The sequence below is a fragment of the Phalaenopsis equestris genome, unplaced genomic scaffold, assembly GCF_001263595.1.
Source record: "Phalaenopsis equestris unplaced genomic scaffold, ASM126359v1 Scaffold000517, whole genome shotgun sequence".
Classification (NCBI taxonomy): domain Eukaryota; kingdom Viridiplantae; phylum Streptophyta; class Magnoliopsida; order Asparagales; family Orchidaceae; genus Phalaenopsis; species Phalaenopsis equestris.
In genome coordinates this window covers 325,762-347,728 of record NW_018164957.1, presented here as the reverse complement: position 1 = coordinate 347,728, position 21,967 = coordinate 325,762, and the positions used below count along the sequence as shown (strand labels likewise).

At 33.1% G+C, this 21,967-nt stretch overlaps 2 protein-coding genes across 4 annotated transcripts in view; one reads left to right on the top strand and one right to left on the bottom strand.

Moving 5' to 3' along the window:
- The first annotated feature begins 266 nt into the window (after positions 1-266).
- Positions 267-5,121, top strand: LOC110028624 (palmitoyl-protein thioesterase 1-like). The gene is made up of 12 exons (XM_020730544.1): positions 267-494; positions 577-661; positions 1,119-1,170; positions 1,277-1,297; positions 1,390-1,443; positions 1,986-2,036; positions 2,784-2,846; positions 2,965-3,030; positions 3,170-3,208; positions 4,035-4,157; positions 4,249-4,341; positions 4,749-5,121. Exons 1-12 carry the CDS (start codon positions 401-403, stop codon positions 4,977-4,979), a joined length of 972 nt encoding a protein of 323 aa, XP_020586203.1. The 5' UTR covers positions 267-400; the 3' UTR covers positions 4,980-5,121.
- The window catches only part of LOC110028622 (putative lipase YOR059C), a 20,428-nt gene continuing 2,323 nt past the window's right edge, over positions 3,863-21,967 (bottom strand). For 2 of the 3 annotated variants that reach the window (XM_020730543.1, XM_020730542.1), the window contains exons 3-10: positions 18,605-18,675; positions 18,205-18,444; positions 9,252-9,412; positions 9,113-9,168; positions 8,381-8,433; positions 8,131-8,251; positions 6,968-7,065; positions 5,961-6,414 (exon numbers count right to left, since the gene is read on the bottom strand). In XM_020730543.1, coding sequence (XP_020586202.1) covers positions 6,343-6,414; positions 6,968-7,065; positions 8,131-8,251; positions 8,381-8,433; positions 9,113-9,168; positions 9,252-9,412; positions 18,205-18,444; positions 18,605-18,661 — 858 coding nt within the window. In that variant the 5' untranslated portion in view covers positions 18,662-18,675 and the 3' untranslated portion in view covers positions 5,961-6,342. Of the gene's footprint in view, positions 4,068-5,960; positions 6,415-6,967; positions 7,066-8,130; positions 8,252-8,380; positions 8,434-9,112; positions 9,169-9,251; positions 9,413-18,204; positions 18,445-18,604; positions 18,676-21,967 lie in introns of those variants that run through there. The other variant, XM_020730541.1, reaches the window with a different exon arrangement.

The following is a 21,967-nucleotide window of genomic DNA, read 5'->3' as shown; positions in this document are numbered from 1 at the left end:
TACATGCCCACTCATGTCATGTCATAATAATTGAAGCTCTAATTTCACCCGTGACCTTTAGTCCCACATTTATAAAAAAAAATAAAATTAATAATTTTATTTATAAAAAAAAATTAATTTTCTAAAACCAGATTTGAATCTTGGTGCAACTCATTAATTTATTTTGCACTTTTTTTTTTAATTTTTAATTTTTTTTTATTTTGAGTAATAACTGAAAATTGGGGCGTGGTGTCCCACGATGTTTCCCTCCTAAACGCAACGGGAAATTTCTATCGTGAAAGGAACTGATTCCTGTCCCGTGCACCATTCCTCTTTCCTCGGAGAAAAACCTCTTACAGGAGCCTAAAACCCTAGATTTCCTGTAGGGAACGCGGCAGTTTTATTGGAGAAGACTGTGGAAATGGAAGCTTTGTTGTTGAAGATCGTCTTCATTCTCGCGATCATCTCCGTCTCTCTTCCAACCTCGTCCTCTATACCGTTCATCCTCTTGCACGGTTCGTTTCTGATTCCTTTGTCGAGTTTGATTGGCCACCGTGTCTGATTGTTTAGGGTTTTACTAGTTGATTCTTTGAGCAGGAATTGGTGATGCATGCCGTAATCGGGGTGTTAAGCGGTTTACCGAGCTGCTAAGTGAGTGGTCTGGTTCTCAAGGTTACTGCCTGTGAGTATATCTTTGTCGTCTTCTCTTCATTTTTTGTATTGCTAACCTGGTTGGGCGTTTATTTGGAATGAAAGATGTATGCTCTAGTTTTCTGAGATTTTTTAATTTTTATAGCCACAGTTGTCAGGTTAGAAATGTGGGATTTCGTTCTTGTTTTATGAATTGTTAGGGCATTTTATTTGAATTTTAATTTGCTGGAGCAGTCTGCAAGGCATCAAAAAGATATAATCACTGTAGCATATTTTTTCGGTCTGCCGTGTGATCAAGTGAAAGAAGTCGGTGAAACTTCAACAAATTTAGATATGGGTGTTCCACTTTCTATTTTATTGAATAAGAACTCCATTAGAATTGGAATGGGTCATTGTGTCAGTTAATTGATCGAGTTTGTGTTTCGTACTCATTGACATTGATTAGCGCTGCATAGAGCTGATGTTTCAAATTCTTGATCATTTCGCAGGGAAATTGGGAATGGTTCATGGGACTCCTGGTTAATGCCACTTGATCAACAGGTTGAGTTTCTGGAAAACAGTGTGGTGAACTGGTGATATTGCTCTAATAACTTTTGTTTGGCTCTTAGTTATAGGCTTATAGAATTGCTATCTTGTATGTTTACAGACACAGGTTGCATGCGAGAGGGTAACCAAAATATATGGAACAACACACTTTACCTCCATATCATGCTCCGAGTTTTTTCATAACATGCGCAATTGCATTGCTTTGGTCGGCAGGTCAAGGAAATGAAAGAATTAAGTGGGGGTTTCAACATCGTTGGCCTTTCACAGGTGATAGTTTTAACTTTTTGTTGTGATAATTTTCATCTGTAGTTGATATTTGATTTGCTTGTGTATTTTTGCTTAAGGATGCTGGAGTTTATTAAGTTATTATTAGTAATTTTATAAATTTTTTTGGGGCGTTTACATATATACTGCCCAGTTCTTATTGTATTTACATGTCTAACACCTACACTTTGGTTTTACATTTATACCACCCAACTCAATCACATCACATCGAAAATCATTTTTTTAACTTTTAAAAAATGAAATACAATTCCTGCTCCTACGCCAAGAACGGAGTCATTTTTGCCACTGCACTTGATATTTATTTGATTTTCAATAATGTAATCTACCTCTTATTTGATTTCTTCTGACAAGTGTGTTCTTTACTTGCCTTTATACAACTGTACATTTTTTTTTGTTTCCGATGGAATTAACCTGGAGCCTCTAAAGTAAATATTCTTTTGTTCTTCTCATAGTTTTTACTTTTTTTTTGGATGCTGACATACATTGAGGGTGCTAATGAAAGTTTCCTCTATATCTTCCTTCAGGGAAACTTGATCGGTCGGGGGATAGTTGAGTTTTGTGAAGGCGCACCGCCTGTAAGAAATTCTAAACTGGACATGTCATGCTGTGTCCATGACTTTTTTTTTTTAAATTATTTCTTTTTACTAGATGATCATTTTTATTCGTGTAAAGGGGCAACTAATGAAAATTAAGTGATTGTGCAAATTGCAACCATGCAACAATGATATTATAATATGGAATCACATGCTTCAATAGAGAAAAATATTGCCAATTTGATTAGTTATTTATAAGCTGCATATATCTATTCCATGACAATGGAGAGAGTTTTGTGTTATTTGATTTATTAACTTTAAAGATGGCATAATATTTAGCCTCAAAACGTGTGTTTTACTGTGGAAAGTAGGAAATTTGGAGGCCATGTTTTATCTCACGACATGGGGTCTTTTTCCTTTTGATTGATAAACAAACCATTGTGGAAAGTTTTTCTTTCTCAATTTCAGAGAACCTTTTATGTTTGAAGTGGAGTCTGCACAATATCATGGAAATAACATTGGTCTTACTCTAATGGATGTCCGCATAACAAGCTATTCCTTTTTTACTATTTTTAATGTTGCAATTCAAACATATTGGTATTAAGTTCGATGCATGGAGTAGAATTTCTGGCTTTTTTAAATCTTGGTTTATTTTGGTATTAAGTTCGATGCATGGTATACGATTTGTTTGTTTTCTTCTTTTTATCTGTTTTTCCCCTATTTTTATTTAATAATGTCAACATTTGATTAATCATATCATTCGTTTGGAAATATGACACGTCTTAACAGGTTAACAATTTCGTCTCGCTGGGCGGCCCTCATGCTGGTACTGCTTCTGTGCCACTTTGTGGGGTAATTACTCTTTTTGCTCCAAGTGATATATATATATATGTAAAATTGTAGATGTGTTTGCCTTTCTATAATTTTCTACAAAATGTAAAATTAATTTAGCAATGTTTCTCATTTGCAGTCAGGAATTTTCTGCATAATTGCGGATGAACTCATTAAGACAAAGATATACTCTGATTATTTGCAGGTTTGTCTCTTGCAATTTTTCTAGCCTGCTATAAACACAGTTTGATCACTGAAAATTTATATGTAATTTTTCTCATGATGATTTTTCTAGGCATTCCATATGTGTTGGTTATTCTTAATTTTGAACTTTTGAAATGCAGGAACACCTTGCTCCAAGTGGTTATCTCAAAATTCCTACAGTAAGCATTACTTTTTTTGGGGCTTTTGAATATTATTTGTGATAAAATAAAGATATATAATTTATTTATTTATTTTTAATAATTTTATGCATAAAAACTTGAGTTTTAATGTATTTTAAGTGTATTTAATATTAAAGTTTTTAAATCAGGGGGTTGCAAACTAATGAGTTAAGTAGGGTTTGGTTCAAACTTGACTCATTATCGGTTCAACTCACCAGGCACTTATCAAGCACAATCATGCTTCTGATTCAAACTCCCAACCTCCTTCAGAGATGTTGTTTTGTGATGACCATCCCTCAACTGAGACACAACAGATTGTTTTTTTTTATATCGAGAAAACTAGTTCTCTATATCAATCATAGTTTTGGGCTGTTACATATACCTGTAGCACTCAAGCAAACTAACCCCAAATAGTATTTTTCTATAGAATTTAATAGGGGCATTTACCTACATACCACATAATTCTTTTGAGTTTAAACATTCAAATTTTCATGCACCACTGAAATCTTTAATATCACATAAAAAATACCACCATTACTCTCTTTTAAAAATGAAATACACCTTTTATGCATAGGTTTATGACTCCAAGATGTTTCAAGTGTAAATATCAAACTTTAGGTGTTACATATGTAAATACATAAGAATTGTGTGGCATGTTTGCAATTTTTTAAATTTAATATTGGTTTCCTAAAACAAGCAATGAAAATATTTTTCAGAGATTGTCATTGTTCAGTTATTGATATCCCTTCTTATTCTCCCAAGATGTCCTGTTCTCTGTAAAAACTCTGTTGCAGCTTGAAATCTGATCCATTTTTGTTATCTTCAGGATATATCTGATTATCTGGAAAAATGCCGCTTCCTTCCAAAGCTCAACAACGAAAAACCAGATGAGAGGAATGCCACTTATAAAGAAAGATTCAGTAGATTGAAGACTTTAGTTCTCATAATGGTATTTATTGCATATTCCTTCTATTTACTCTGCTGCTAAGTTTTTGTTCATATAGACTTTTGCTATTTTGCTCATAATTTTTTCTTGTCAGAGTGAGCAAGACAATGTTCTGATTCCTAGAGAGACATCTTGGTTTGGCTATTACCCCAATGGTGCCTTCAGTCCAGTTCTATCGCCACAAGAGGTATAACTGCAATTTCACGCTAAACATTTTATTTATCTTTACATACCACACTATTCTTATGTATTGACTTATCTAACACCTAAACTTTAATGTTTACAATGATAAGACTAAATTCTTTTAACATAATTTTAAAAAGCCACAATCATAATGTTTTTTATAATGAATTATACTTTTTTATGCATAGGTTACTAAAATGTTATATATATATGTAACTTACATATCTAACACCTAAATTTTAACATGACATCAAACAATGCCATCATTATTTCTTCCATTTTTGCAGTGAAATATATATTTCATGCATCAGTTTTGATGGATTGCGGCACTGAAGTGTTGTGCATCTAAATGAATTATCTGATATATACGTAAATTTTTTTAAAATAGAAATGTTTCATATGACACTGTAGACCACGCTTTACATAGAGGACTGGATTGGTTTGAGAGCTTTGGATGAAGCTGGTAGAGTTAAGTTTGTCAGTGTACCTGGAAGTCATCTAGGAATTGTACGGAACGATATGAAGAAATACATGGTGCCCTACCTAATAGATAATTCTTCTCCCAAGCCTCTTACATCATCCATCTGGTTTGAATCAGCCCGGGACAATTTGCCTGTTATTTCTACATTTATCGATACGTAGAACGAATTATTTTTCCTTTTTTATCTAAATTTATGTTGTGCAATGTAGTAAGAGCACAATTTATTGGCTTGTGTATGTATGTAAATTTGTATTTGTATTATTGGCACAGGTAGTATTCAAACTCCTTTTACTTTTCTTTTAATAGTTTTATTCGGGAGGAAAATGATTAAATTATCTTTTTTTTATGATTTTATTTTATTATCATTACTTTTTTTACATTAGTGCCCAAATTCTACATTTAATGAGATTTAATTTGTTATTATTTGTGAAGTCATGATTTGGCTTATTTGATTATCTTCCTAAAATGGTATTCACTGGCCATAAACCATCCCTATTCTCATGCTTTTGACTATCATTTACAACACAATAAAAATAAATTAAAAAAAATAGCTTTTCCTCCTTATTCTCTTGTTTTTAGGTAATTATTAAAAAAAAAACAAAAAACCTAATATAGCTTTAAATTTTGAAAATTAATTAATATAATTGTTTGCCTTGAGAGACCACACCTCACCTCATTCCCACCTTGCGCAACTAGTCATCTTTCAGCAAATAACTCAAGTAATTAGAAAAGCAATCAAACCCATAAGGGCATTAGATGATGAACATTATCATTCCTGATGACAGTGCCGCTACCGTAAACAAGATGAGACGAGCGGAAGATGTCATGGATTATGATGTGTCTTACTCAAATCATAAGTTATTCATATTCCATTTGAGATTGAGCCAAACTCATTTTTATATACATATTTAAATTCTTTAATGTTCATATTTAATTTATATTTAACTTGATTATATTAATTTTAAATACTAAAACAGTCAAGCAGTAAATAGTTTTCATATAAATTTAGATATTTAATTTGTAGGTAATTGTTTATATAAATTAACAAACATATTAAAAATTTAATTGAGTAATTAAATTATATATAAAATTATTAGTATATAATTTTATAAATCTATGGGCAAAGACTAAAACTATGGGCATAGACTAAAATTTCAAATGTATAAGTACATAAACATCATTTAAACGCACACGCTCATGCGCAATATGATTTCTTCATTACAATTAGTTTTATTACATAGCCTCCAATAATTCGTAACTCTAATCAATAAGGTTTTGACTCTTTAATCCAATACAATAAGATGTTCATTTGCTTGTGGGCATGCACAAAGGTTGAAATATTTTAAAAGACTAATAATAATAAGAAAAAATAAATAAATAAATTAGCAGGACTACCGACGAATAGAGAACTAACCCTACCCCCCCAAGGCCCTGACGGAGTATACTGTTAAGACGTTGGAGATGCTATTAGGCAGTATAAATTCTTCAAATATCAGAACCCGAAATAAAGAGCAGATTCTGACCTCAAATAAGGAAATGATCAATCATATGCTGTATAACATCAGCACCTTCTGAGTGCATCAAGGCATCTTTCACCTGCTCAAAGTTAGAAAGATTATAAGAGGTAAACATCAATAAATCAACCATTCTTATGATATCAAATAACACAGATTTATATACATGCCTCCAACATATCAAACACCTAAACTTTGATATTTACATAATGCCATTTTACCTATGTATGGAAAGATATATCTCACTTTTAAAAAGTTAGTAATGGTGATATTCTGCATGTGATAAGTGTTATAAATGTAAAAATCAAAGGGCTAGTTTGGTTACGCTTTTACTTTTCTAAAATTTTGTTTAAAAACTGCTTTATTAAAGCAGTGTTCTAAAGCCAAGCAGAAAGTGAAATCCAACACGAGTAAAAGAAGTGTTTTGCGAAAAAACTTTTTAGAAAAGCAGTATACCCGAACAAATTTTTTTTTTTTTTTTAACTTTACGAAACAACAAAATCACCATAAAGCTCACTCAAATGAAACCAAGTTTAGATGTTAGCTATGTAAATTCATAAGAATTGTGTGGTATGTATGTATGTAAATGTCCCCATATCAATAAAGCCTTTAATAGACGGCTGTGGGAGGGATACCTGAATTACGCTATGTGCAGCAAACCTCTGCTTGCTGCTGTGAAAGCTTACATCCACCCTTTCCCATGACAAACGAGTTAGACCAACAACCAATTTCTCTGCAAAAAGGAGAAAAAATACAAATTGAATATTCGATTTGCTTGTAAGGTTTCTGCAAACAATCAGACTGGAAATATGAGGACATAAAGAACAGCCAGTTTGATCTGTAAATTGTGTGAAAGAAAATATATTTCCAAAAGAGGTTATCTAACTTCAAATGCCAACTTCTTATTTGACATTTATATATGCATGTATCCAAAGAAATAGTCATTGCGGGCCAGGGAAGATGCTAACAGCCCTAAGGGGCCTTGGCAGTCCATTTCTTCATGTACCAGCTGCACGAATGAGAGAGGAAGTAGTATGCGCCCGATCACATTCAACAGAGGACCAATCCATTTTTCGTGGCGTATTAGTCTGATGTCATTAGGACCAATCAACAGACATCACATTGTAGTCTCTTTGTAACCTAACAAGAGAGAGACAATCTAAAGCCCTATAAATAGAAATGAACTCCTATTCTCGAGGCCTCATCCTTTTTCCTTCTTCTTTATTAAAGGAGTGTGCATTCCATTCTTCTTTGCTTCGTCTAAAAGTCTTGCCTAGATTGAATGAGCCAACGGACACCGGGATTCAACAATATATAAATTCATAAATTTTGAGTTTTATTTTCTATTTTCTTAGAGGGTCGTTGAGAGAGTGGAAGAGAGAACATGGAGTACTTCAAAACACTTGACAAAGTAGAAATTATTTGATATGTTGTTTGGTAAAGTTGTTACCGTTGCAGGGGAAAATCAGTCTACTTCATAAAGGTAATACACATTTGTAATACAGGTACAATACTAATTATGCTTGCTACTCTTTTTTTTTTTCTAATAAGACCCAATATAATACGTAATAATCAAAAGTGTTATATATAAAAACCTCCAATAGCTAAATCACCAAATAAGAATCCACTCATTGAAAAAACATGCTATGCTGAGATTCATTTTCAAATTTTGACGTAAAATGCGAAAAGAACACCCTTAATTCTAAAATTTTACATCATGAATGTAAGCTGCACCAGTCATAGATAAATAACGATATAAAGATCGTTCAAATAAGCTAAAAACAAATACAAAATTTACCCTCAAGCACATCATTGCTATTGAGGTCAGTGTTATCGAGTGGACGGTTTTCAGAAGTGCTTCCTTCTGTATATTCTTGATAGACAATGTGTGGATACTTCTCGTTTAAAGATTTATCCCACTGAAGAAGCAAAAAGAAATAAAAATTTTCAAATATTAGCAAAGACTAACTTAACAGCCACTAAAATAATTAAATGAACACTAAGATGAAAAGACTAAAAATCTGATGAATAACTAAGAAAATTATTACCTTCGGTAATTCAGAATTGCGTCTGATTGATGAAGTTCTCCAGCCAACAATATCTGATTTATTATTAGTTTTAGAAAACATGTCACATTGTTGAAGCAATTAAAATTAGGGTTACACAATCACGTGCCACCTAGCAAACACTTTTTGTAATCTTTCTAAGCTTTTCAGATACTAATTTATACATTTTTTGAACAGTTCAATTTATAGTTAGTTGCAGTCTTCAACTTGTGACTGACCACTTATGTAAAAATCAAAATTAATGGTAAACCTAATAGGTTCGCTTTACTAAGATATTCCGCAAATATCACTCAATCTAATTTTCTTTTAGGATGGCACATGCTTATATAGAAGGAGATCCAGCTAATCAAATTACGAAAAGTAGGGAAATATGTCAAAATAATCCTCGAGTTATTTTAGTCCCCTAGTCTATACAAGTGCCAATTTAATCTTCATAATCATATTTAATATGGGCTGAAATAGTTCTCCTAGAGGATTATTTCAACTCAAATTTCTAAAGCATCGAAGCTAATTAGACACTTTTATAATCTGGGACTAAAATGACCTCATTAAACAATTAGTCACATATTTTGGCGCTTTACTCTAAAAAATAGCTTACTAATTTGAAGGAAATGTTATACTATCAGATAGCCCTTCATTTAAAGAAAAAAAAACGAAAAGAGAATTAATATACAGAATAAAAGTAGAGTCAAAGCCTAGCACTCTCAAGGATACGATCATTTCCAACATTTGAATAAGCAACACGGCGCTCAAATGCTTCCAACGCAGACCTATAACAGTTCAGCATCAACAGGTTAGTCTGCATAAAAAGCCTATAAACATGCAGGAGATAAAACAGAGAAACTTTACAAACATGAACTGGAGGTCACAATCCTCCACCATGCGCTGTAGAAGTGGAGGTTTCTGGGCATCATTATCTGTGAGAAACAGATGCCTACCAGTTCTTCTAAATATCAAGTGAATAATTAGAGCAGCAACTTTTTCAACAGCTGTGAGGCCAAACAGAAAGGGAACCTGCACCAAGAGAATAGAGTTTAGCACGATCCATAAATGCAAGCTAATATGAAGCTGCACTTAAAACATTCAAGATGAGGTATGATTTTTATGCCATGAAAAATTCCTTCATTAAGAGGCTAATAACAATTTCAAAACCGAAGCAGTTAAAATTGAAGTGTTTTAGCTATGATAGTAAAATTGATCATGAAGCTTTTACTGATGGGCTACTAGATATTGATAACTTCTTTAAATGACAAACTATGTCGTGTGAATGCCGAAAAAGGTTTGGAGAAAAGAAATCAAGTGGGCAAATAAAATTTTGTTGTAAGAGTATCGACGGAGAAGGTTGGGAGGAGAACTTGCAATAGCCTTTATTGAAATGGAAAAGCTTTTGGCATTAATAAAATTTCTTTTTGTAGCTTCAAACTTGCAATTCGAATGTGATACAAGGGAGACTATCTAAGTTCGAGAAAAGTCATCTACTTACACTGGCTTGAGTGTTAATTTTCTTTGGTATTGTTTTGTCCATTTCTTGAAGGTAATTTATTATTAGATAGTTTAGTGCTTTTGATTTTGATCAAAAAGTAACAAACCAAAAATCTTAATTTGTGAAAATTAATTTGTTTGCATGTTGGTGTTATGTTGTGGAACTTGATTGGAAGCCGACCGTAGCAAGGGCGCCTAGGTGACAGGGCAAAGTGGCGCTCCCACACCATGAGCGGCGCCCTCTTGCTTGGGCTTGGGGGGCAACATCTTTGCGCCATGGATGCCACCCCCGTGTCTAGATCCCGAGCGGGGAGCAACCCCACGCTTGGGAGTTGTGCGAGTGAGCCGTGGGTTCTTCTGTCCCATGTCCCAAAACAAAGCAGGTAACACCCCCGCATCCAGGAGTGGTGCAGGCGCACCAGAGCAGTTCATCTCTAGTTGTGCGACTTAAGCCTTCAATTCAAAGTGATAGAATATATGGTATTGTATTTTCTTGCGTGAAGAACTCTCTCGGAAGGATGAACTCTCAATGGTGCTTTTGCGTTGAGTGATGAAGTGTCGAGAAGAAGGATTTCAATGATTTCTCTTGTGTGAAGTGATTGAGAGAGGAGCGTCCTGAAGTTGTTGCAGTTTCAGGAGTAGAGAGTTGAACTGAGTGGTGTAAGAACTGTACATTTCGTTGATTTTCATATGAAATTTTGGTGTAGTGTGCTCTGTAGTTTTTTCCCGTTCTCGGGTTTTTCCACATTAAATCTTGGTATGCTTTTTATGAATTTCATTGTTATGTGTTTCAGTTCGAATTTTATTCCAAATCCCTCGAATTGATGTATTTTATGTGGTACAGTTTTACTAATTAATTGATCAATTCTTGGGTTTTCCATCCTAATAAGTGGTGTCAGAGCGAACTTTCCTTTCTGAAGATCTTTGATTCGAGTAGGAGTAATGATTGACGAAACGAGGTACAAGGTGAAGATGTTTAATGGATCAAAACCTTGCATTCTGAAAAATGCAAGTAAAAAATTTGTTATATCGAAAGAAACTGTATCTATCACTTAAAAGGAATCACCAAAAAGCCTGAATGGATGACTTTGGAAGAATGAGAAGTGATGGTACGAATAACCCTAGGTTTGATCTGTCTTTAGTTTTCCGCATCTTTTGATTTTAACATAGTGAATGAGAAAACTATGATGTATCTCATGATGACACTGAGAAGAATGTATGAGAAACCTTCAACGTCAAATAAGATTTTTCTGATGAAGAAATAATTTAACATGAATATGGTGGAAGGTAGTTCGGTGGCTGAACACTTGAACAATTTCAACATTATGACTAATCCGTTGTATTTTATGGGCATCAAGCTTGATGATGAAGTCAATGTACTGATATTTTTATCTTCATTGTCGGACAGTTGGGATGAATTCGTCAAGACAGTGAGTAACTCTTCAAGTAACATGAAATTAAACCTTGATGATACTGTCTGGTTCGTGTTTGATGAAGAAGTTTGCAAGAAGACAATGAGAGATAAATCTTCAAGTTCTGTGTCAAATGTTGAAAACAAATGAAGAAATTTGGACAGTAACACATGCAGAGACAAATTCAAGTTGAGAAAAGAAAAGTCTAAGTCATGAAGAGGAAATGTCAGAGGTGAATACGAGAACTGTGAGATGAAATGATATTTTAGGAAGAACTACAAAGCTCCGAAAAAAGTTGGTGGTAGAAGATAAGACAAGAATCTCTCTACAAATGTCTCCACAAGCGAAATTAAATGTAATTCCCTGATTTTATTCCAAGTCAGCATCAAATTTTGAATAGTAGATTCATGTGTCTCTTTTCATGCATGCCCCAATAGTGAGGTGCTTAAAAGCTCCATTCAGAGTGATTTAAGAAAGATTTACTTGGAAGATAATAAGGCCTATAATATTGTAGGAAAGTGTGAGGTTGATGTTAAGTTGCCAAATGGAATGGTTTGGAAGCTTAGTGAAGTTAGACATGTTCTGAGTCTGATGAGAGAATTGATCTCGGTAAGCCAGCTGACAAAGTTAGGGTACGTGATTGTTTTTACAGATGATTCATGTAAGGTGACTACAAGCAATCGTGATGGCTCAAGGCAACATTGAAGACACATTTTATCTGATCAATGAGATGGCAAAATCCATTGATATGGCTGGAACCAAGGTTGATGCAAGTCTATGGCACCGCAGGCGGCCATATGAATAAGAAATATATGAAGTCACCACTTTCAAAGAGCAAGCTTCGAGGTTTGAAATTTGTAGATTTAGATTTCTGTGAAGATTGCGTATATGATAAGCAAGAGAAAGTTTCTTTCTCTAAAAGTGGGTCAATGATGAAGTTAAAGAAATTGAAGTAACTGTGTATTAATGTATGGGGACCTACTCCAATTCAATTAATTGGAGGTTCTCACTACTTAGTCACTTTCATTAATGATCACACCAAAATGTATGTGTTTACTTCTTAAAGTGAAAATCTAACGTATTTGAGATGTTTAAGAAGTGAAAGACCATGATAGAAAACGAGACAGACTTGAGGCTGGAGTGTTTCAAATCAGATAATGTGGGCGAGTATCGTGATCGGAGATTCATGGGTTACTGTGCATCAGAGTGGATCATGCATGAGTTACTCTATTCCAAGGACTCTACAGCAGAATGGAGTAACTGAGCACATCATTAGAACTATCGCAGAGCGTGCCAGGAGCATGAGGATGCATGTTGGCTTGCCAAATTATTTTTGAAAAGATGCCGTGAATATCGTTGCTTATCTGATCAAGAAGGAAGACTTACCTGAAGAAGTCTGTAGTGACAATGAGGTAAATCTATCTCATAAAAAAAGTATTTAGTTGTTTTGCATATGTTCATATTGATGTAAGGTCCAACAATAAAATTGGTTTGAAATATGTTAAATCAAGTTTTATTAGGCATGACTCAGATGAATTTAGGTACAAATTATGGGATTATCAGAATCAGAATTTCATCAGGATGAGGGATGTCACTTTTAATGAAATGAAGTTGTATAAAGACAAGAGTAGAACTCAAGCCCATAAATTACTTTTGAAGAGTCTATATATGTTGAGATAGAAGATAATGATGATTAAAGGGATAGAGAAAGCAAAATGCTCAATCAGATGAAGCACGTGAAGTTCTTCAGTCAACTGCTACTGAAATCAGGAGGTCCAACAGAATAACACAGCCGATACACATCTATTATCCTTCTTTATACTATTTGTTGCTAAAAGATAGTAATATATACCAATGTTATGAAGAGGACACTCAAGTTGAAGATTCTAAAGAATGGGAGCTTGCCATGGATGGTGACATGCAATTACTAAGATTAAATCTAACATGAGATTTGGCGGTATTACTGAATGGGAAAAGAAAACTACACAGCAAGTGATTTTACAGGTTGAAAGATGAGTCAGATGCTAATAAATGCTACAAGACAAGAATTGTTGTGAAAGAGTTTCAACACAAAGGTGTGGACTGCACTGAGATTTTTTCTCCTATAGTGAATATAATAATTGTTAGAGTTGTGTTGAGCTTAGTAGCAGATGAGGATCTACAACTGGAGCAGATGAATGTAAAAACAGTATTTTTATATGGAGATTTGAAAGAGAAACTATATATGGTGCAACTGTAGAGTTATGAGTTTCCAAGGAGAGAAGATTTGGTATGCAAGTTGATGAAAAGCCTCTGTGGCTCGAAGCAAGCCCCGAGATAGTGACACAGTCAAATAGTAGGAAGACCACTGTTGCTTCATAAGAAAATTTGATAATTGTTAAATCTTGTTTCACTTGTTTGTGGATGATATGTTGATTGCAGAGGGATACATGGAGAAAATCAAGGTCTTGAATGAGCAATTATTAACAAAATTTGAGATGAAGAATTTTGGTTAAACTAAGAAGATCCTCGGGATAAGAATCAGTAAGGGACAAGAGTGCAGACACACTGAAGTTATCTCAAGCAGAATATATTGAAAAAATCCTACAACGATTTAAATATGAGTGAGGCAAAACTAGTTAGCACCTCTTAGGTAGTCACTTCAAGTTAAAGAACTATCGCCTATGTCTAAAGCAAAGAAAACACAGAAGGGGAGAACTTCATATGCTTCTGATGTATGCTATGATATGTATGAGATCAGATATTACACATATAGTGAGAGTGGACATTAGATACACGAGTAATCTAGGAATGCATCATTAGAATGTGAAGTAGATCTTGGGTATTTGAGCTTAGTAGCGGATGAAGATCTAAATCTGGAATCGATGAATGTAAAAATAGTCTTTTTATATGGAGATTTGGAAGAGAAACTGTATATGGTGAAACCACAGGGCTATGAGATTCCAAGGAGAGAAGATTTGGTATGCTGGTTGATGAAGAGCCTCTGTGGCTTGAAGCAAGCCCTGAGATAGTGACACGGAAGGTTTGACGGGTTCATGTCAAATAGTAGGAAGACCACTGTCGCTTCAAAAATTTTTTTGATAATTGTTATACCTTGTTTCACTTGTATGTGGATGATATGCTGATTGCAGAGAGAGATATGAAGAAAATCAAGGACTTGAATGATCAATTATTAACAAAATTTGAGATGAAAAATTTAGGTCAAACTAAGAAGATCCTCAGGAAGAGAATCAGCAAGAGACAAGAGTGTAGACATACTGAAGTTATCTCAGGCTGAGTATATTGAAAAAATCCTACAAATTTAAATACTAGTGAGGCAAAACTAATTAGCACCTTTTAGGCAGTCACTTCAAGCTAAAGAACTATCGCCTAAGTTTGAAGCAGAGCAACCACATAAAGTGAGAACTTTATATGCTTCAGTAGTTGGAAGTCTGATGTTTGCTATGATATGTATGAGATCAGATATTACGCATATAGTGAGAGTGGACATTAGATTCATGAGTAATCTAGGAATGCATCATAGGAAGATGGTGAAGTAAATTCTCAGGTATTCGAGGGGAACAATCAACATGATACTTTACTTTGGAAGTATAAGGATCAGTCTAAAGGGATATGTAGATTCAAATATGACAGAAGATTTATATGGTAGAAGTACAAGGTATATTTTCAATTTGTGGAACACAACAATGAGTTAGGTTTCCAGGCTGTAGAAGATTGTTGCACTTTTTACTATAAAAACTAAATACATTCTTATCACTGAGACTAGCAAGGAAAGTTTGGTTGTAGAGCTTTACGATAGAAATGGAGAGCAAAGGATTAAAAAGCTTCATACTGACAGTATGAGTATTAATCTTGCAAAGAATCAACTTTTCATCCAAAACAAAGCAACCAATGCATCATTTTATTCATAGTATCCTAGAAGATGGGCAATTATTCTTAAAGCAAATACATACAACACAAAATCCTATAGGCATGTTGACTAGGGAGGTGATTATCGAGAAACTAAAGCTATACTTGGGTTTAGTTGGAGTTCAAGAAGATTGAGATGAGAGGTGGGCCACACTACAGTACAAAACTATTAAGATGATACAAATGGATGTGCAAATCTGGAGGAGAGGTAATCGGTGCAAATCAACCTCTAAGTGGGAGATTGTTGTGTTGGATCCTGATTTAAAGCCAGCCACGACAGAGGCACCCAGGCTCCAGGGCAAAGTTTCACCCCCGGGCCACGAGTGGCGCTCTCGCATTGGGTCTTGAGGGGTAGTAGCACAAACTGTGGATAGCGCCCCCGTGTCCGGAACCCTTGACCCGGTTGCTAGTGAAAACAAAGACAAATATTATTGGCTTGCTTACCTAGCTTCTTTGACTGGTGGGACAGAGAGAAGAATCTTTCTTCAAGGAACTTCTTTTTGGTTGAACTTAACTTCTGACGGTCAATCTCGAGATTTTGAATCACCTAAGTTCAACTTCTAAATTGAGTTGAGAAAGTGATTCGAATTTTTTCAATGGAGGGATGATTTATCAACATAAATTGGACAAGAACCAAAGATGCTAGGCCGCACTCCTCATGACAAAGTGGTCACTAAAGAAACCTGGGATTCCCAACTTTGAAAGGCAAGGTGCGGAGCATTGAAATCAAAATTCGGACTAAGAGGAAAATTCACCAATACGAATAATCGCCTGCTGCACCTTTCTTCTCTTATAGGGCGGGCGACAACCCTACGCCTGGGAGTAGCGCGAGTGCGCCGCGAGTTCTTCTATCCCGTGTCCCAAAACATAACAAGCAGCACCACAACGCCCGATGTGCTAGAGCTGTCCGACTCCAATTACAGGGCTTAAGTCCTCAATTCAAAGTGAAAGAACACAAGGTACGGTATTTTCTTATGTGAAGAACTCTCTTGCCAACGATAACGAAGGTGCAATCAAGAGTCAAAAAGAAGGTTTTCAGTGATTTCTCTCATGTCATTGAGAGGAGAATCCCGAAGTTATTGTAAATTCCAAGAGTAGAGAGTTGAATTGAGTGTGTAAGATATGCATTTCTCTTAGTTTTCATAGTGAAATTTTGGTATGGTGAGGCTCCGCGGTTTTTTTCCGTTCTCAGATTTATCCACATTAAATCTTAGTGTACTTCTTCTAGATTTCATTGTTATATTCTTTTGTTTGAATTTTGTTCCGGATCTCTCAAATCAATGTGTTTTCCCGGGTTTGATTTTGATTATTAATTGATCAATTCCTGGATTTTCCATCCCAACAGTTGGACATATAAGACCACTTCATAATTAATTGAGCTTTAAAATATATTATCACCTATTTCCATACAATGAAAGAATTTGTTGGCATAATTGACAACTTCTAGTATATTTATTTTCTGTATCATTTCCTCCTTAATATCAACAATATTATATAATGATCTAAACTTTTTTGCTTTTGCTTTATTCATTGTTTCTTTTCGAAATCATTATGAATCCCATTGGTATTAAAACTTTAGAGCATTTATGTATATAGCATACAATTCTTATATACTTACATATCTAACACCTAAAATTTTATATTTACATACATACCACTCAAATATTTGACAATACATAAAAAATACCAATATTACTAACTTGTTAGAAGTGAAACATGCTTTTCATGCACAGGTTTTAACACTAAAGTGTTATAAATGTAAATATCAAAATTAGGTGTTAGATATATAAATGAATATAACTGTGGCATGTATGCAATTTTTCCTAATATTTTTCACCCTTTAAAAATATATTTCCTTTTCTTAATGACCTTTTGTAACTCCTCGCTTAACCACCAAGTCTCCTTATCAATTTACGATCTAAAACTCCAAAATAGAACTAGCCATTTCATCTCACATCCAATATAGAACAGCTGAGTAATTCAAACATAACTTCCTTGGCAACCTATTTGAAGATAATAATTTCAGGCACTTCAAATTCCATCACCTCATTATAGGGTTATAATTTCTTTTAAATTTTGATTTTTATTCTCATACCATATACATCAATAAATGCTACTCTATTTTGTGTGATACAATTCTCATAGAATCACATTACAAACTTCGAGATGAGATTTTCATTTCCTTCAAAATAAGAAAAATATTTGTGCGTTGGAAACTCCACTTTCTTAAGTAGCATTCTTTTTTTTCTTAAAGCATTTGTTCACTATTACAAGATCATAACCTAGCGTGAAATCAAGCACAAATTCACCTGTTATATTTCTCTATTGAATTCCAAAACCAACATGAATTCACCCTTAGCTCATCTCACTACTCAATTTAAGTCACCTTCAATAAGCATCATTTCTTCCTCAGTATACACTATAATCATTCACCCATCTCTTTTAAAAATTAAAATTTTAAACTATCTCCTAATCGAACTTAAAAGAGGATAATCACTAACATCATTCATAAATTTATGTAATGGAAAATAATAAAAAAAAAGAGTTAGACCAAAGGCGGCATTGATAAAAGTTGCACTAAAAAGAACTCATAAACTATATTTAATATATCATGTAGCACTCAACAGGGATTAATAAAGAATGTTGGTTCATAAAGCAGACCCCTTAGCCAGATAAAGATCAGCCAAGAATTCTGACTAGAAAATTTTTGGTTGACTGAAATATACATAATAGGATTTCATAAAATAATGAACCGCATAAAAAGAACAGCATTCACAAAATGTAGAAGTGCGCAATATATGCAAATCTTTTTGTACTAGATTTCAAAAAGCTCAAACGAGCATGGGGTGCTCATCTTATTGCCAAAATTTGTACCAAAGTATAACTTCTAATAAACAAGCGTGAATTTCCATATCATTCATTAAAATTTTCTTTGCCATTTCAGTAAAGAATATAACAGAAATAAAGAAAACGATGTAAAATGGAAATAAAAATTTCTACTACCTGTTTATTTCCCCAGGAACCCAAATGGGGTGTTGCAACAGTAATGAAATTCATTGCTTTCAAGCCATATATTGTTCCTTTAGCATTCAAACCTTGAAAATCATCTGCAGGAAGCTCTTGGGATTTTGATGCTGGTCTGTATAGCCTTCCTATTGTATATCTTGCAACCAATCCACCAACAGAGTGAGCAATAAAAGAAATTTTCTTAAGCCTTCGTCTTTTTTTGATGATATCAATAACCTATTGAAAAATCCTCATCAGTAATAAATTACATAAGAGAAGAATCTTGCTTCTTTCTACCAAAATTATAAGATAAATTTTGAGCTAGTAACAAAATAATGCTCATCTAAGTTCAATTTCATAGGTAAATTTCATTTCATCATCCAAATTACAGACCAACCTCTTCAGCTAATCTTTCACCCATAACGTCAACACCATCCAAAGTAAGCATATTCATATTGCGCTCACTACCTGTAAAAATATAAACATATGCAGAAAAATAAAATAAAATAAAAACATAAGCCCCCCAAAAAAAAGTGCATATTGGCACAAAATAAATCAGTAATAAATGATATATATCAGCATCATAGAAAGTACTAAGAAAAAGTCTCCAATAGCTTAAAAACTACTTGAAATAGAAGATTAAAAGTTGAAAATAGTTTAGGGTTTAGCTCACCCCAAGGAAATCACTGAATATTTTCCAATCATATATGAAAAATAAAAAAAAATGATAAGAGCATTGCCATTTGGAAACATACAAGTAAAAGTTACACTTCACAGCTTTAGATAGCTAATAAGTCATTGGTGAAAAAAAAAGCTTATTAATCTTATGCTACTATGGTACAAACTTCATATGCTTTCAAGTTTGATATTCTCTTATTATGCCAATGTGCTTCCGACTGACCACTTCACTAGACTAGAAATAAAAATACACTCGGCCTATAAAGACTTGGATAATCGAGGATAACAATATATTCATAGTTAGATCCATCTCCTTTCTTATTTTCTCTATGACACAAAATTACAATCAGTTGGCAGTCCCTTAGTCATTAATTCGAGTGTTATGAGGTGATGTTGAAGGTTATCTAGGAAACAAATATGACAGAACTTGAATGAGAGACATGCATAAGATATGTTGTCTTATATGTGTTGATTAGGAAAATTATGCTTGACCACAATGAAATTCTCCTCATTTCAGTGGCTAAGAAGCAACCCAATGCCCTACAAGAAGGCTTATTGCACTAGTCAAAATGTAAAGCCTATCAAAGGTAATGGTTACTCAAATGAAATCGGACAAAGCATAACCGAATTTTGTTACCTTTATTATAATTTGGTTTCTTTCTTTTGCGTAAGATTTCAAATGTGTTTGTGGCTTTCGTAATGCCTAACTTTCTTATAGCAATTACTTGTAGAAGGCCATATATATTTTGTATGAATTGGATTATACTTTGATTTTTATCAAGAGTAATAAATAGTTTTGAGGCTAATAGCTTAAAGGCCTATGAAAATTACATGTCTAATGTGAATTTTTGTTGCATCTAAATTTAGATTAACGTTAGAACTACAATATAAATCATATACCTTAGAACATGCTCCATTAAATTTGTTATCGGAACTTAAGGTTACATGACTGTGCCTTCTAAACATAGAACTTCATATAAGGCCAATTAATATATCAACAAAAAAAGATTTGAGTTTATACAAATTTGATTTAGCTATGATTCTAGACAATTTAAATAAAACTATAATAGAGTTAAGGATAATATTCATAATTTTTAATGTAATGCATAATTTTGTAGTACTTTAAAACTTGTTAAGTAATGAAAATCCCTTTAAAATATAAATTCTCTAATTTCCAAAATTTTAAATAAGCCAAACTTGAGTTAATATAATTTTCTTAAAATTTTGGCTAGATTGTTAACTAAAATAAAATCAACTTTGGTTGATATTAAGCATAGATTCAAGACATGTTTTAAAAGACAAAATCAAGAATTGAGGCCTTTTGTATAATGCGGAGAGGCATAAAAATAAAAAAAAAGACTCATAAACATAAAAATAACTCATAAATATGACATAAATCATTGATATGTTGATTTATTTTATTATCGTAAACACATAAATAAAATTTTTTTTATGTTAAATATTGATATAAAATAAAAATTTGAAATGAGATTCTAGGATTCACTTAAAATTTAAATATTCCATGAGATTCAAGCTCCATAGTGGCCGCATCCTTACTTTCATCATCTTCAAAAGAATCATTATATTTGTTATCATCTAATTCTATCTCATTCACAATTTTAAAATATTCTTCACTCAGAACGATTTTCTAACTACTATAAATTAATCAAAAATCCAATATAATTTAAAGATAAAAGAATAAACTAACAACATAATCAAATAATCATCAATAAATTATCTTTTAACCTCATTGAGATATTTTTTTGAATTATTAAATATAATATAACACAATGTCTATCTATAAAATAATATAATATACTTTTTTGGCATAACTTGATCGAGACGCTACCCTAAATGCGTTGAAACATAAAGCCTCAAAATGTACGCCTTAGATGATAAGGGCATAAGCCTCACTGATGATGGTGAGGCTTAAACCTCGAAGCTTTCTTGTTTGCCTCAAATGCCATTTAAACAAGAGATTCAAGTACAATATTCAGCAATTTAATGAATTATTATGATCAACTTCATGATCAATTAAAAAACTGAATCAAGATGATTAATTATAGTGCATTTGAAAATTACCTTGGATTTAAAAATTTAGTTAAACAATATTTACCAAGATATTGTTACCAACATTTATTTGATCAAGGCTTAAGAAATATATTAAAGATCAATTAAGTCATATTCTCCACACAATCGGAGAGGTTTAATACATTAGCTTTAAGATTTGAAAATCATCTCACTTATGCTTAGCTTTAGAATTTGAAAAAAAAAACACTTAGTCTCCAATGAGAACTACAGCACCTTGGCTTAATATTTCTAAGAAAAAAATCTACAAAGGAATAGATTAACAATATGAGAAATTCTAATGAAGTGTTCTATTTATAATCCTTTTTAAAATTAATACAGTGTTCTGCAAAAAAACACTTATTCTCCAATGAGAACTACAGCCCAATTTATTTTAAATATTCATCATAGATAATAAATAATCCTTTTTAAAATTAATAGTGTTCTGCAAAAATTGCCTTTTGTTGCATCGAAATAGATTGTATTTTAAATCTATATTTAAAATCCTAAGCTCTGTAACACCCTAAATCATATGGAGTATCGAAGAAGAAAAGATAAATCACAATTGAATTATCAAATTAGAATCTTAGAACAAAAGTGAATCGCCAAACTTTCACTAATTTTGTATTATCAAAAATAATACAGAAAATTATTGTTAGTCAATCCAACATTGAACCCATCATAGTGTCTTGTAAAATACTTTTTGTTGCATCAAAATAAATTGCATGTTAAAAAATAAATCTACATTAAAAACCTTAAACTACTCATTGAGTTTGTGAAAAGGAAAAGATAAATCACAATTAAAATATCAAATCAAGATCATAGAACAAATATGAAACACCAAATTTTATCTAGCATATATCTTATCAAGGATGGTACAAAAAATTATTGTCAGTCAAACCAACACTGAGCCCATCATACAAGCCAAACCCAGGCCACCACCCTTTCTTTCCCTTCTTTACATTTTACATTTTATTCTGAACTAGCAGAAGAAAATCAGTCTACGCCGCCCTCC